This window comes from Monodelphis domestica, chromosome 1 (assembly GCF_027887165.1).
Source record: "Monodelphis domestica isolate mMonDom1 chromosome 1, mMonDom1.pri, whole genome shotgun sequence".
Taxonomy (NCBI): Eukaryota; Metazoa; Chordata; class Mammalia; order Didelphimorphia; family Didelphidae; genus Monodelphis; species Monodelphis domestica.
The window spans coordinates 313,785,020-313,798,174 of NC_077227.1; the positions used below are offsets into that span (position 1 = coordinate 313,785,020).

The window sequence follows — 13,155 nt, forward strand, 5'->3', positions numbered from 1 at the left end:
CCCGCCAGACAGTCGTCAGGGGTGTGTCTGTAGCCCGCGGGGGCAGGAGGGGGAAGAGAAGGAGGAAGGCAGAGGGAGATCGAGCTAGCGAGCTAGGGAGGGAGAGTGAGCGAGGGAAAGAGGCTCTGTACTTCCCCCTAGCTTCTAGCACTACAACGGCCTGATTTCCCCGAAATGATGCTCTCTGATCAGCCAATCATCGGTGGCGCGGCTCCCCATTGGGCGGGGACCAGCTCAGCCCAGCGCGGGGAATCCCGCTCAATGTTTCCCGGCTCCAGGACTCAGGCTCAGAGCGAAAGGCGCCGTCCTAGAGGTAGGAGCTTAAGAGCAGGACCAGGAGCAGAATCCGTACCTCGGACTCTGCAGACTAACCGTATCTGGGTTTATCTGGAGCTGGGCCGACGGAAGCCCAAATTAACCTTTTCTGGTGCTGCCCCGCGGAAGGCGACAGCGGGCCCAGAACTAGGCGGCCGAAAATTGGAAACAAGGCGAGCTCCGATTTTCCAAGCCAGACTTCTAAGGCAGCGGCGGCGCGGGTCCCCGAACAGGTAACAGGGGCCTTAGCTCACCTCCTTTTCTGGGCGACCAGGGCCACAATACTACTCTACCCCTCCCCCTCTATCGCACGGGGAAAGAGCGCTGGGAACGAAAGTAGGAGAGCTGTGTAGGTCTGCGCCCCGGGACTGACCCCTTAGACTGGGGGGGGGGGGGGAGGGGCGCACTTCTAGCTTGGCCGCCCCTGTCATTGCTTATTCTAAGGTTTGGGCGTCTCTCCCCCAGACCAGGAAGTAAAGACCATTAAAAAAAAAGGGCAAGAGAGCTAACCTGGCGCCAGCGCTGCTGCTGAGCTGAGTTCTGCTGTCTGCTGTTTATGTGCTGTGTTTGCTGTGCTGTGTGCTGAGCTGAGAGCTCAGCTCAGCTCAGCTGAGCTGCTTTGCTCTGTTCTGCTCTTGTCTCCGGAACCTGGCCTTGGGAGGGCGTTTGAGGACAAGCAGCCCAGCGGGAGGGGCTGCTAGCTGCCCACAGAGAGGAAAGGCTGGGACGCGCTGACCCTCCCTCCACTCAACCAATTCCCTTTCCAAGTCCCCAGGCCAGGAAGCGATTGGCTTTTGGTCCCTGTTCCTGGGATCATTTGGCACTGGCCTAAGGGTAATGATGTCTGCTTCTCGCAGCCCACGCCCCCGTGAAACTACACAACATCTGGAGCACCGGGTCATTATCCCGGGGCACCCCCGGAGCCACCGGGAATCTCTATTACTCGTGCCCCCAAAAGAAGGGCAATCGAGGGCCAGCCTGCCCATCCCCCTAATTCTAGGAAGAACGGCCCAGTTGCTGACTAGTCCACAACTTTTAAAAAACCCAGCCCAGAGCCACCTGTCCCGGCGAAGCAAGTGTATAAATTCAAACTCCTAGCGACCCTGAGCCGAGACCTATGGGAGCTGGGGCAAAGAGTTCTTGCAGGGCAAAGTCTGAGAGACTAGCTGCGCGGACTAACTGGCGGTACTGTCTCCCAGCACAGCCGTGGGAGGGGCTTCCTGGAGGAAACAGGGAAGGTTAATTCGGCTGGGTGGCTGGAGCTCCTCCTTAGAACTGAGGGTGGGGGTTGCAGACACTGACTAAATAGTTATCACTCCGCAGGATGGCTGGCAGATCGAGAAAGCTGTGTTTTGAGAAGTTGCAGGACAGACTTACTTAGGAAATGTTGAAGCCTCCCTTAACAAAACAGGGAGGTAAATTTCTGGCTGCACAAAGTGATTAGTTTTGTTAATAGCAGAGTAGAGAGAGAGTGGACTGTTCATATCCGTGATGATGATAATTCATAGTTGGAGATACTTTTCTTGGCAACAGGTGGCCTAGAAAATGAAATGGAGGCCCCGCCTTCACAAAGAATTTTGTATCTTTGAAAAAAAAAAAGCAGGATGGTCATTTAAACAACAACAAAAAAAATGGGTCTTAACTTAATCTCCACAAAATCCTCAATTTATCTTATTTCCTGCCCTTCGCCTCACTCGCTTTCGAGCTGTTTGTTGAGAAGGAAGGAACTTAGTACAAGAAAAGTTTGTGCTTGGTGTTTAAGGATGTCTCTTGCCTTAACGAGTACTTCACTATGCATCATCCTGCCTAGTTGTAGCTGCATATGTCCCGTGTCTGTGGGATGGAGGTGGGTGTGTAGAGCAGTTATTTCCTTCAGCAGTTAAACTTGAGCCGTTTTCTTGGCTTCACAGGCAACATGCCCATTGCCAGAATGCGCATGAGACCCTGGCTAGAGATGCAGATTAATTCCAACCAAATCCCAGGCCTGACCTGGATTAACAAGGTGAGAGCCCCACCTGTTTGTTTGTTGTTGTTTTTCTCCTCTCCTGCTAACCAAGACCTCCTACTATATGAATTGAAGATCCAAATGGATCTGGGAGAGGAAAGAGATTAGGAGGTAGAAGAATGTATTTTCCCAGGCTGGACCCTATATAGTGAGGTACTAAGTATATAAGACACAAGTCATTTTGACCTACTGTCTTTAAAAGTGTTTAGAATTCCTGGGCACCCCCATTTCCTCTCTTTCAGAACCAGGCCCCAGCCTTCCCATGATGCTTATTTTCAGCATCTTGAATTCCTCAAACTGGTCTTTCCCACTGTAGAATCCCACCCTGATGTCAGAGGTAGACAAAGGATTCTATCTGACCTAAGAGTTATAAGGGACAGAAAGCCAGCCAGAAGAAGTGTTCTACCTTTTGGATTAGGAATGAGCCTTTAATCAATTACTTAGCTCTTTCCTACTGCAGGGGAATAATAATTTCTATTTTCTTTTCTGGTCATATGGTTTCATCAGCAACGGGAAGCTTTTGTGATGAAATTCCCCCTACCAATGCTGGTCAGCAATTGGTGCAGTTTATGGGAGCTCCCTTAGTTTTAGGGAGTTGCCTGGGACACTAGGGGGTTACATGATTTGTTCAGTCACACAACCATATGTGTCAAAGGGAATATTCCAACCCAGATCATCAACTACTGCATGCTGCCTCTCATCTTGTATTTTTTACTTTTCAAAGTTGTCATATACGCCATTTCATTTGATCTTCGATGCCTCTGAGATAGATATTTTACAGATACCTTATCAGTATCTGAACTAGAATCCAGAGACTTTGAAGGAACCTGCTCAGAGTTCCATAATAAGTTAGCTTTATTGTGGGTCTTTTGCCTTTCAATTAGTTTTGTATGGGGTAAGGGGATCCTCTCAGTTTTTAAAACAATTTTGAGGGTTACTATGCCCAGAGAAGCACCCTGTCTCAAAAGGATACATTATTACTCACCTTTCTACTTAGAATAGACTGTGTAGCCAGAAAAAGGCTCCAGACAAAACCCAGGACCAGAGTCAGAGGCTGCCCCTCAGGAGCAGGGATCAGTTTGTCGCAACTATGGCATATATGCTGAGGAGTACCATGAATTGGCAAACTTGCCATGTAGCATCACTATTGTGCCATGGAGGTCTAATTGGAGAAAGATGAAATATTCTATCTAAATCAGCTTCTGATTTCATATATGACGTAAATTTTGTTCCCCTTGTTATGTTACTGTATCGCTCCAACCTTATTTCTATGTACTCTACTTTTGAATATTACTGCTTCTTGGTAACTATTGGATACATACAAAGGAATAGTTTATATTCATTCTGACCTCTTCTTTAAACTCCAGGAAGAGATGACCTTCCAGATCCCATGGAAGCATGCAGCAAAGCATGGCTGGGACATCAACAAAGATGCCTGTCTTTTCCGGAGCTGGGCCATTCACACAGGTAGTTAAGGTGCCAGGCCTAGAGCTGAGCCTTCAGTATAGGAAACACAAGATAGAGAAAATGGGAGATGAGGACCTAGATGGAGGGGATTTATTTAAAGTGCTCAGAGCTCATTCTGGTCAAAGAGAAGGTTGTTTTTCTTTGCTTCGAGTTTCTCATCAGGGTCTTCAGTCATTGCTGGTCTTGGAGAAAGCTGTTTTCTGACTGCTCCTAGAGCTCAGCTCAGGTTGGGCTTTTCTTCTCTAACATAGGAACATGGGCTTTACCTTATGTTGCTGGTCAGCCACTTACACTGTCCTATTAATCAACAATCCAGCCAAGAACTGTTTTTGACAGCCATCATGTTCTTGATATTTTTATTTATTTATTTAACCGATTACATGTAATACAAATTTCCACACAAATTTTCCTGAGTTATATAATTGAATTTATCTCCCTCCCTCCCTTCCCTTCCCTCTCCCAGTGCTGACAAGTGATTTGATCTGAGTTATATATGTATTATGTTGCAAAACATACCATCATGTTCTTGAGCTAGATGATTAAAGATTTTTTTTTAAACGATCCATGTTCCTTCAGAAAGTTTATAGTCTCCTTGGAGAGCTAGAATGTACTCATGTAAAACAATTAGAGAATATTATAAGGAAATGTCAAGCATGAGGCAAATCTCATCTTTTTGAGCATACAAGGTTGTATAGTAGTAGCCAAGAGATTGTAAGGGGTTCCAGTCATAGCAGATACTGCCTAAGTCAAGAATGAGCCTTAATTAATTAACCCTTGTCCAGGTCTCTCTAGGATAAGACACTCAGTGAGACACCCATTTGCTTTCTCCTCTCAGTGATCTTGATTTTTTTTTGTCCTCTTTAGGTCGCTACAAAGTTGGGGAGAGGGAACCAGACCCTAAGACATGGAAGGCCAATTTCCGCTGTGCCATGAATTCCCTCCCTGACATAGAGGAAGTGAAGGACCAAAGCAGGAACAAGGGAAGCTCAGCTGTGAGAGTATACCGAATGCTCCCGCCTCTCACCAAGAACCAGAGGAAAGGTATAGGTGGGAACTATGGGAGGAAATGAGGAGGAGGAGGAAGGCAGTTAGGATGAAGAAGGGAGATTGTTTAGGAGGATGGGATAGGTGCTCATTTATACGTCTGTTTTACAGAGAGAAAGTCCAAGTCATCCAAAGATTCTAGAAGCAAGAGCAAGAGAAAGGTAGGTATTTCTTTGAGGAGACTACCTGGCTACATGTGGGAAATGGGAGATCAGTGCTAGGCAGGGGCCTGAGTTTCTTCTGTTTTTGACAGTCATATGCAGAATCCAGTCCAGACACCCAATCAGATGGGCTTAGCAGTTCAACTCTGCCTGATGACCACAGTGGATACACAGCTCAGGTTTATCCTGAGCAGGACATGGAAGTGGAAAGCTCCTCAATCACTTTGGGTAAGTCAGTGACCATGTGTATGCCACTAATATGTGAAAGCCAACTGATTGTCACAGAGCTTGGTGTCCTGTGGCATCTCCTCAAAAAGGGACCTTGGTAAAACCCCTTTATTTTATACAGAAAGCCAATAAGGGCCTTGGAAGGGAAGGACTTAGTCGTAATTCTACTGTAGTTAGTAGGCAGAGGTGGAACAAGAACCCAGCCCTTTCTTAAGACCATTGTTCCTGGGGGGTGGCTTTTTAAAGTTCAACTCTTTGTTAGCCAAGTTTATCTATTTATTTTGGGCGTCAAAAGATCCTGAACACTAGAGGCACCCAGGAGCTGGTCCTAGGAATAAAAACATTGTTCCCTACTCTGGGCATTTTTACATTTCCCTGAACCACTGTCAGTCAAGTGTGTGGTTCAAGTTAATATAAGTTTTCCAATGAATTCAGGCCATATTTCTATGACTTGGGACATGAAAATTTGGAGGTCTTCAGGATGAGTTATTGTTGTGATATGGTAGCCACCAGCTAATTAAGTCTTGGGCTAAATTAGGGGAGGAATAGACGAAGGGATGATTTTGCTGTACTCTGCCCTGGTCTAACCACACCTAGAGTATTCTATGTAGTTCTAGGTGCCACAGTTTAGGATACTGATAAGCTGGATAGAGTCCAGAGGAAGACAGAATGGTAGATAGTCCTTAAGTCTATGCCATATGACAGTGGGTTTAAAGAACCAGAAATGTTTAGCATGGAGGCAGCTATCTTGGTGAATCAAGCCTATTTCAGGAAGATTTGAGTTCAATTCCATCCTTAGACACTCACTAGCCATGACCCTGGGCAAATCATTTAACCTCTGTTTGCCTAATCCATTGGAGAAGGAAATGGCAAACCACTCCAGGATCTTTGCCAAGAAAACTATGGGGTCACAAAGAGTTGGGTATGACTGAATGAACACCACTACTGCCAACAATGAATCAGGAAATATGATAGCTATTTTCAAGTATTTGAAAGGCCATCATCACATGAAAGAGGAATTGGTTTTGTTCTGTTTGGTCTTAGAGATTAGAAACAAGAGCATTGGGGAGAAATCATACAGAGCCAGAAATTAGGGAAAACTCAACAGTTGGAGCTGTCCAAAAGTGTAATGACCGGCTGCCAAGGGAAGGAGTGGCTACTGCTCCTGTTTGGAGCAGAGGTTAGATGGGCCATTTGTCAAGTATTGCTTTAATGGGAATTCTTTTTCAGTTATGGGTTTAAGTAGATGACTACTGAGTTCTTTCCCTTCTAATGCCAAAATTCTTTGAGTCTGTGAATGGGAAGAACTATGATCTTTTACCGAAGCCCTGAATACTGGCTCTTACTCATTCTCCAGAACTCTCCTCCTGTGATGTCAGCAGCACCCTCCCTGACTGGCAAGTCCCAATGGATATCCCTGATAGCACCAATGACATGTACACCTTCCAGGTGTCGCCATTGCCCTCCAGCTCTGATGGTTCGTATCTCTTGGGACCTATAAAACTACTCCTACTCTTAGACTTGACCACAGACAGCACTTTTGGATTCCCATTTTCTACTCAGCTTTCCCAGAAGGTTCCCTGGTCCCAGTAAGATTGGAAGGAAATGATAGCATTATCTTCTCATTGGGAAACTTCAAAGATAGGTCAGGAAGAAATGAGGCAGCAGAGATATCCTGGCATTATGGGCCAAGTGTGGACTAGAGTGGGCATGGAAGGAAGGGAGAAGACATGGTGAGAGAACTCTGATGGGATTATTGGGAGTGGTGGCAAAGATTTGGTTTAGGAGGGAGGTAGCCTATTTCTCTGGTTTCTCTGTAAGTTGTCTCTAGTACATTCCTTTCCCATTATGGGGAGGGTGGGCTAGGAACAGTGACTGAGCTTCCAGGAATCTGGGGTGTCCACTGTCCAGATTAGTGAGGACTCAGTTTTTGAATAGTCCCATCAGTCCAGGCCTCTTGCTGTGAGGAGGCTGGTGTGTGTCATGGGGTGTGTAGGGTGAGTTTGGTGGGGATGGCTTCCCATGGAGAGTGCAGAGATGATTCAACAACCACCTTTTCTCTACCCTTTACCACAATACAGCAGCAACGGAAGAGAAGGAGGAGGAGAAAATAGATGAGGATATCATTAAGGTAAAAATCCCTTTCTGCTTTTATGGTCAGCTTTAAGGAAGTGGCAGTTTGTTAGTCATGGAAAAACAAAACAAAACCAAGGAAGCCTCTTGAAAAAAAAATAGCAGGTGCTAGTTTATTACCACAGAAAGTGGATCACATACAAGTTACTACAGGCTTACTTGGTCCTCTTTGTCTAACTACAAACTATATTAATAGGTCCAATTTGAGGCTCCTTTTTTTTGTTGTTTTTTTTTAAACCCTTACCTTCCATCTTAGAGTCAATACTGTGTATTGGCTCCAAGGCAGAAGGGTGGTAAGGGCTAGGCAATGGGGGTCAAGTGACTTGCCCAGGGTCATACAGCTGGGAAGTGTCTGAGGCCAGATTTGAACCTAGGACCCCCTATCTCTAGGCCTGGCTCTCAATCCACTGAGCTACCCAGCTGCCCCCGAGGCTCCTTCTTCACATGGGGCCTTTAAGGACATTGTAATCATGACAAGAAAATCTCAGTTACTTTCATATGACTTACCTAACCTACTCTGGGGCTTACAGCTAATGCTGAATCCTCAGTCATCTCCCTACACATTAGTCAGCTGGCACTGAGGGATGGAGGCTAATTCTTAATACTGGCCTTTGGAATGCAACATTGTATCACTTTTTTGCCTGCAGAAATCTTGTGCACCTAATTATATTTTCCTGAAGAAAATTTTCATTTGATGAACATTTCTTAAGTGACTAGCATGTACAAAGCAGGGCATCAAGATAGTGACTGTAGTGTTAGAGTTGGAATAAAAAAGACCTGGGTTTGAATCCCTCCCATTTGGGAGCTATGCACCCTTGAACAGATCCCTTAGCTCGTCTGACTTTCCATTTCCTCATCTGTAAAATGGGAATAATAACAGCACCTACTACTCGCAGAGTTCTTATGAACTTCAAAAAGAAATAATGCATGTAGGATAGTTTGTAAAAATTAAAGCAGTACATTAACATGCTATTTATTTTGTGCTGGATGTTGAGATTACAACCATAGATAAGACATAGGCTTTGGTTGCAGGAAGCTTACAGTTTAGTGAAAAGACACACAGAGACAATGATGGCAAAAGAGAGTGTGATAAATGTGGTGGGAAAGTCCATACAATATGGGAAACTTGGGATCCTAGACAGAGTGGGGAGGACATTTAGAGGCCATTGAATTGAACTCCCTTGAAGAGAAAGGGACTACTTCAACCTTGAGCTGAGAGGTGTGAGGGAAATCAAGGAAGGATTCAGAGAGGAAGGGGTACCCAAGTTAGGTATGCAATGAAATGAGGGACTTGAGGAGATGGGTATGGTGTTGAGGATATGGAAGTTCCCCAAGGCACAGGGTACACCTTGGAAACCATGGAATGTGTAGAAACCAGAGAGGGCAAGAAGTTGAGAATTATGAATGGAGAGAAACTCAGTTTGACTACCATATAGATAGTCTGCGAAGTAGATGAGATAAGGCAGAGACATAGTTGGAACAGATTATTAGGGGAGAACTTGAAAAGTTCAAGAGTTTATAGTTTATTTGGTGAGCAATAGAGGGAAGCACCCAGGGATTTTGAGAAGAGAAGTCATAATCAGCAGACAAAGGCATAAAAATTAAATTGAGAGGAGAGAAACCAGGAGGTAAGGAGCATATTACAATAGTAGTCCAGAGGAGAAAATATGCAGCCTGAACTCAGGTGGTTGCAGTTGAGTAGAAAGCAGAGGTCAGATACAGACGATATCATAAAGCTGAAACCTTGGCTACTGGTTTGATTAGAAGAATAGGGAATAGGGAAAAGTCCAAAAAGATTTCCAAGACCTAAAGAGCCTTTGGCATCTAGAAGGGCCTGGTTCCACTGAGAGAAATAATGATGTTAAGAAATATGGGGTTCAATTCTGGACATGATGAGTGGAGCAGCCAAGTAAAGCTGTTTTTAAGTGTGGTAGGCAATGAATGGGGAGCCACTGATGCTTTTTGATCAAAGGAGTGATGTGATCAGAGTTAATTGAGAGCTACCTTATTTCGGTTCTGATCTTGTTTGATATTTCCTCATCAAGTTAAAATACTACAGGGTGACAAAATGGTAAGAGCATTGAGTCCAAAGACCTCAGTTCAAATCTTGATTCTGCCCCATACTTTGTATGTAATCCTGGACAAGTCACTAATCTTTGGGCTTCAGTTTACTCATCTGGAAAATGAAGAGTTGGAGTAGATAATTTAAATTCTGGCTTGAATATTTACTCCAGGCTCTTAGTAGAATGCATTGGAGAGGGCACTGAGGAGAGGAAGGATTATCTGTTAGTGATTCAATAAGCTTATGGGTCAGGATAGTGGGCTGAATTGAGGGAATGTCATTCAAGGCCCCTCATGCCCTAGGCCTTTAGAGCTGAGTCTGAGGCCAGAGTACTGGCCTTGGGCAGCAGTTCCCTATCCCAGGAGCTTTGATCTGTCAAGGGAACCGTGGGGAATAACCTCTTCCTTTCTTGCCCATTCCAGCTAATAGAACAATCAGACTGGCAGCAGACTGATATTGATGGTAAAGGCTATCTGCTTAATGAACTAAGCACCCAGCCCCTCTACGGTAACTTCAGCTTAAAGGAAGAAGATAGCGACATGGATGGATCAAGAGGTAGGGAGAACCCTGGGCCCACAGGGAAGAAGGGAGGCTCCTGAGAGGGGGATGAGGCTATATAACCTTGGACAAACTCTGGCTCTCAGGCAAGAGAGGGAGACTAAGATGTGGATTAGGATCCAGCCAGTCTTTCTTTCCCTTCCTCTCCATTCACTCAGGCACCACCCAGGCTGGGACTCATCCTGTTGCCTGGATTAGTACAGAAGCCTGCCATCTGGTTTCCCTGACTGATGTCCCTCCACTCTGACCCTTCCTCCACTGAGTGGTTTTCCTTAAAGTGCAGGCTCCTCCCCATCTCCATGAACTCCAATGACTCCCTAACACTTGGAGTTCTAGTTAGGAATTCCCATGTTTGGCATTCAAAACTTTTCACAATCTGACTCCTAATTCACGGCACTCCCCTACTCGACAGTCCTTGTTCCTCCCCACTCCCAGCTCCTGTTTCCAGGCCTTTTCACTGTCCTCCTCACAGCCACCTCTTAGAATTCCCATGCTCTTTTGAGACTTAGCTCAAGTACCACCTCCTACATGAAGCTTTTCCTGGTGCCCCTAACTGCTAACACTTTCCCCACCTTCTCATTACATTTTTTTTCCTAACCCTTACCTTCTCTGTCTTAGACTCAATATGAAATATCAATTTAAGGTAGGACAGTAATAAGAACTAAGCAGTTAGAGCTAAGTGACTTGCCCAGGGTCACCCAGATAGGAAGTGTCTGAGGCTAGATTTGAACTCAGGTTCTCCTGACTCCAGGCCTCTGCTTCCTGAGCTACCTACCTGCCCATCCCTTCATTACCTTTTATGAAGTTTTACTACATGCATGTCTAGCTCCCCTAAATGTAAATTCTCTAAGGATAGGCACATAATAGGTGCTTTATAAATTCTTGTTAATTGAACTTTTAAATAAGATAATAGGCAGGAAGGTATTTTTTAACTAAAGATTAACCAAAATGTAGGGTATTATTAGTGGGTACATCTCAAAGGAGTAATAGAACCAAAACATCCCCTGTTCAAAATTCCTTCATGATGAGTCACATTTCTACTATCTATGGCAGATTAAGTAATAGTTGCTCTTCCCTGAATTCCCCTAAGATAAGAATGGCTTTCCCAGTTGCCCTCCCACCCATTTGGCATTTAAATTTGGGCAAAAAAATGTAAAACCTATGAAGAGAAACATGTCTCCTTCCCTTCTCTATTTTTGCTGATTGCATTTGAGTTAGAGACTAAAGACCCTATATAAAGGAGTAGCTTTGGGGTCTGGGAGCCTTCCTTGTTCCAGTGGTGTAGATGAAGGAGGCCATAAGCATGCCTGTTAAATTTGCAGTTCTTGCCAAAAGACTTTGTCCCTCCAGTTTGTGACTGACAAATCTCACCTCTCCTTTCTCATTTTCTTCCAGAAGTTATTGAATTGAATTTACATCAAGCCTTCACAGAGCTGAGAACCTTGGATGCAAGTTGGATGGACACCTTGTTGATGCCTGTCCGACAAACTAGTATCCAAGCTATTTCCTGTGGGCAGTAACCATATCCCCTGCCCCCAATGAATGAGTCAGTGGGGAAAGATAGACCCCAGTGGGCAGTGTTGGTGGCTGGTGAATATAGAACTTTTATCACATGGCCCCAAATAACAGAGAGTCAGAAGAGGGCTGGACCTGTCCCTTGGAAAGATTGGTATCTGGGTTTTAATGGATGTCAGAAAGACAGTGAAGGCAGGGGCTGCAACTCTTATTTCTACTTATTAGTTTCCCACTTTGTGAGCTCCCAACTGCTATATTCTGGTCCTTCCCAGTGAGATATAGTGGCTGGGAGATTTGGACAAACTCCTGATTTGGTAGAGGGAAGGAAGGAACAATTAAGTCAGACCTCTTGATGTCCCTACGCTGGACAGAAAGTTCAGAAAAAAACCACTGGTAACAGTCATTTGCACTAAGAATGATTCTATTTTGTAATCATTTGCACTAACTGAGCCCCTTCCCCTAATGACCCTTTGGCTGGCATGTAAATGTGAAAGAAAAATGAATGAGTCACATACAAACCGTGCTATTCTTCTAGGCTCTCTGCTCGAGAGGAAGTCCTCTCTGGAATCCTCATTCACTTTGGCTGTGAATAGTTTTTCCTCAGACGACCTTTCACTTAAAAGTATACACTATTCCCCCACCACCACCACGACTTCCTTGCCTTCATGGCCGTCAGCATTTATTTATACAGTCCCTTGGGTCAGTGCTCTATCCAACTCTTGGGGTGCCCCACAGTGCTTGAAGAGAGAAGGGAGTGTGCCTTGGTTTGACCTTTAAAGTCTCTGAAATACCATCCACTGTAAGTCATTTCTGTATGTGACCATATGTACATATGTAAATATGTAAATTTGTTTTTATTAAAAAATGTTTATAGAGGAATCCTATGAGTATGACTCTTTATGTGGAAACATATCAGAAAATAAAGATGAGGATAAATTTGTGCTTTATTGTCAATAAACTCCCGCCCACCCCCCACCCCCAGTTTAAACCCTTACCTTCTTAGTATCTACAAAAGATCAGTAAAGGCTTGGAGTTGAGTGATTTGCCCAGAGTCACACAGCTAGGAAGATTTGAGACCAGGTTCTCCCAACTCCACAGCCTGAAATTCTATCCACTGTGCTACCTGGCTGCCTCATTTTTAAAGCACATTATTATTGAAGCATCATACTGGGGCTAGAGATAAAAAGAAAGGCAAAAACAGTCCCTTACTCGGGAAGCTCATGGTCTAACAGGGGAGACAAGATGAAACAACTCTGTACTTACAAAATATGGAAAAGATAAATTGGAGCTGATAAAGCATTAGAATTAGGAGGATTGGGAAAGGATTCCCATAGAAAGTGGGATTTTTAATTGTGAGACTTGAAGGAAGCCACAGAATGAAGGCAGTAAAAATTTGGGAGATTGAGTGTCATGTAAGGAACAACAAGGAAGGCTCATGTTTCTGGAATGCTGAGTACAGGAACAGAAGTCAAGGGTAAACATTACTGGAAAGCTAAGAAGGGGTCAAGTTGTAAAAGACCTTAAAAGTCAAATGAGATTTTATTTTTCACCTGGCAAACATTTGGGAGCCCCTGGTGTTAACTGAGGAGGGAGTGATGTTCAGACTTGTGGGTTAGGAAAATCCCTGGCAGGTGAGTAGAGGATGAACTGGAGTGGGGAGAGATGAG

At 44.6% G+C, this 13,155-nt stretch overlaps 1 protein-coding gene across 4 annotated transcripts; it reads left to right on the forward strand.

Annotated features, from left to right (window-relative positions):
* Positions 1-409: 409 nt before the first annotated feature.
* Positions 410-12,367, forward strand: IRF1 (interferon regulatory factor 1). Of its 4 annotated transcripts, none has more exons than XM_007473438.3 (10): positions 410-548; positions 2,226-2,317; positions 3,688-3,787; positions 4,652-4,828; positions 4,943-4,992; positions 5,085-5,220; positions 6,578-6,697; positions 7,302-7,351; positions 9,838-9,970; positions 11,369-12,367. In XM_007473438.3, the coding sequence occupies exons 2-10, from the start codon at positions 2,231-2,233 to the stop codon at positions 11,491-11,493; spliced, it is 978 nt and encodes a 325-aa protein (XP_007473500.1). In that variant the 5' UTR covers positions 410-548; positions 2,226-2,230; the 3' UTR covers positions 11,494-12,367. The 4 variants fall into 4 exon arrangements, with proteins under 4 accessions (XP_007473500.1, XP_007473501.1, XP_007473502.1 ...); XM_007473439.3 differs by having other exon boundaries at positions 11,372-12,367; XM_007473440.3 differs by having other exon boundaries at positions 7,305-7,351.
* Positions 12,368-13,155: the final 788 nt, after the last annotated feature.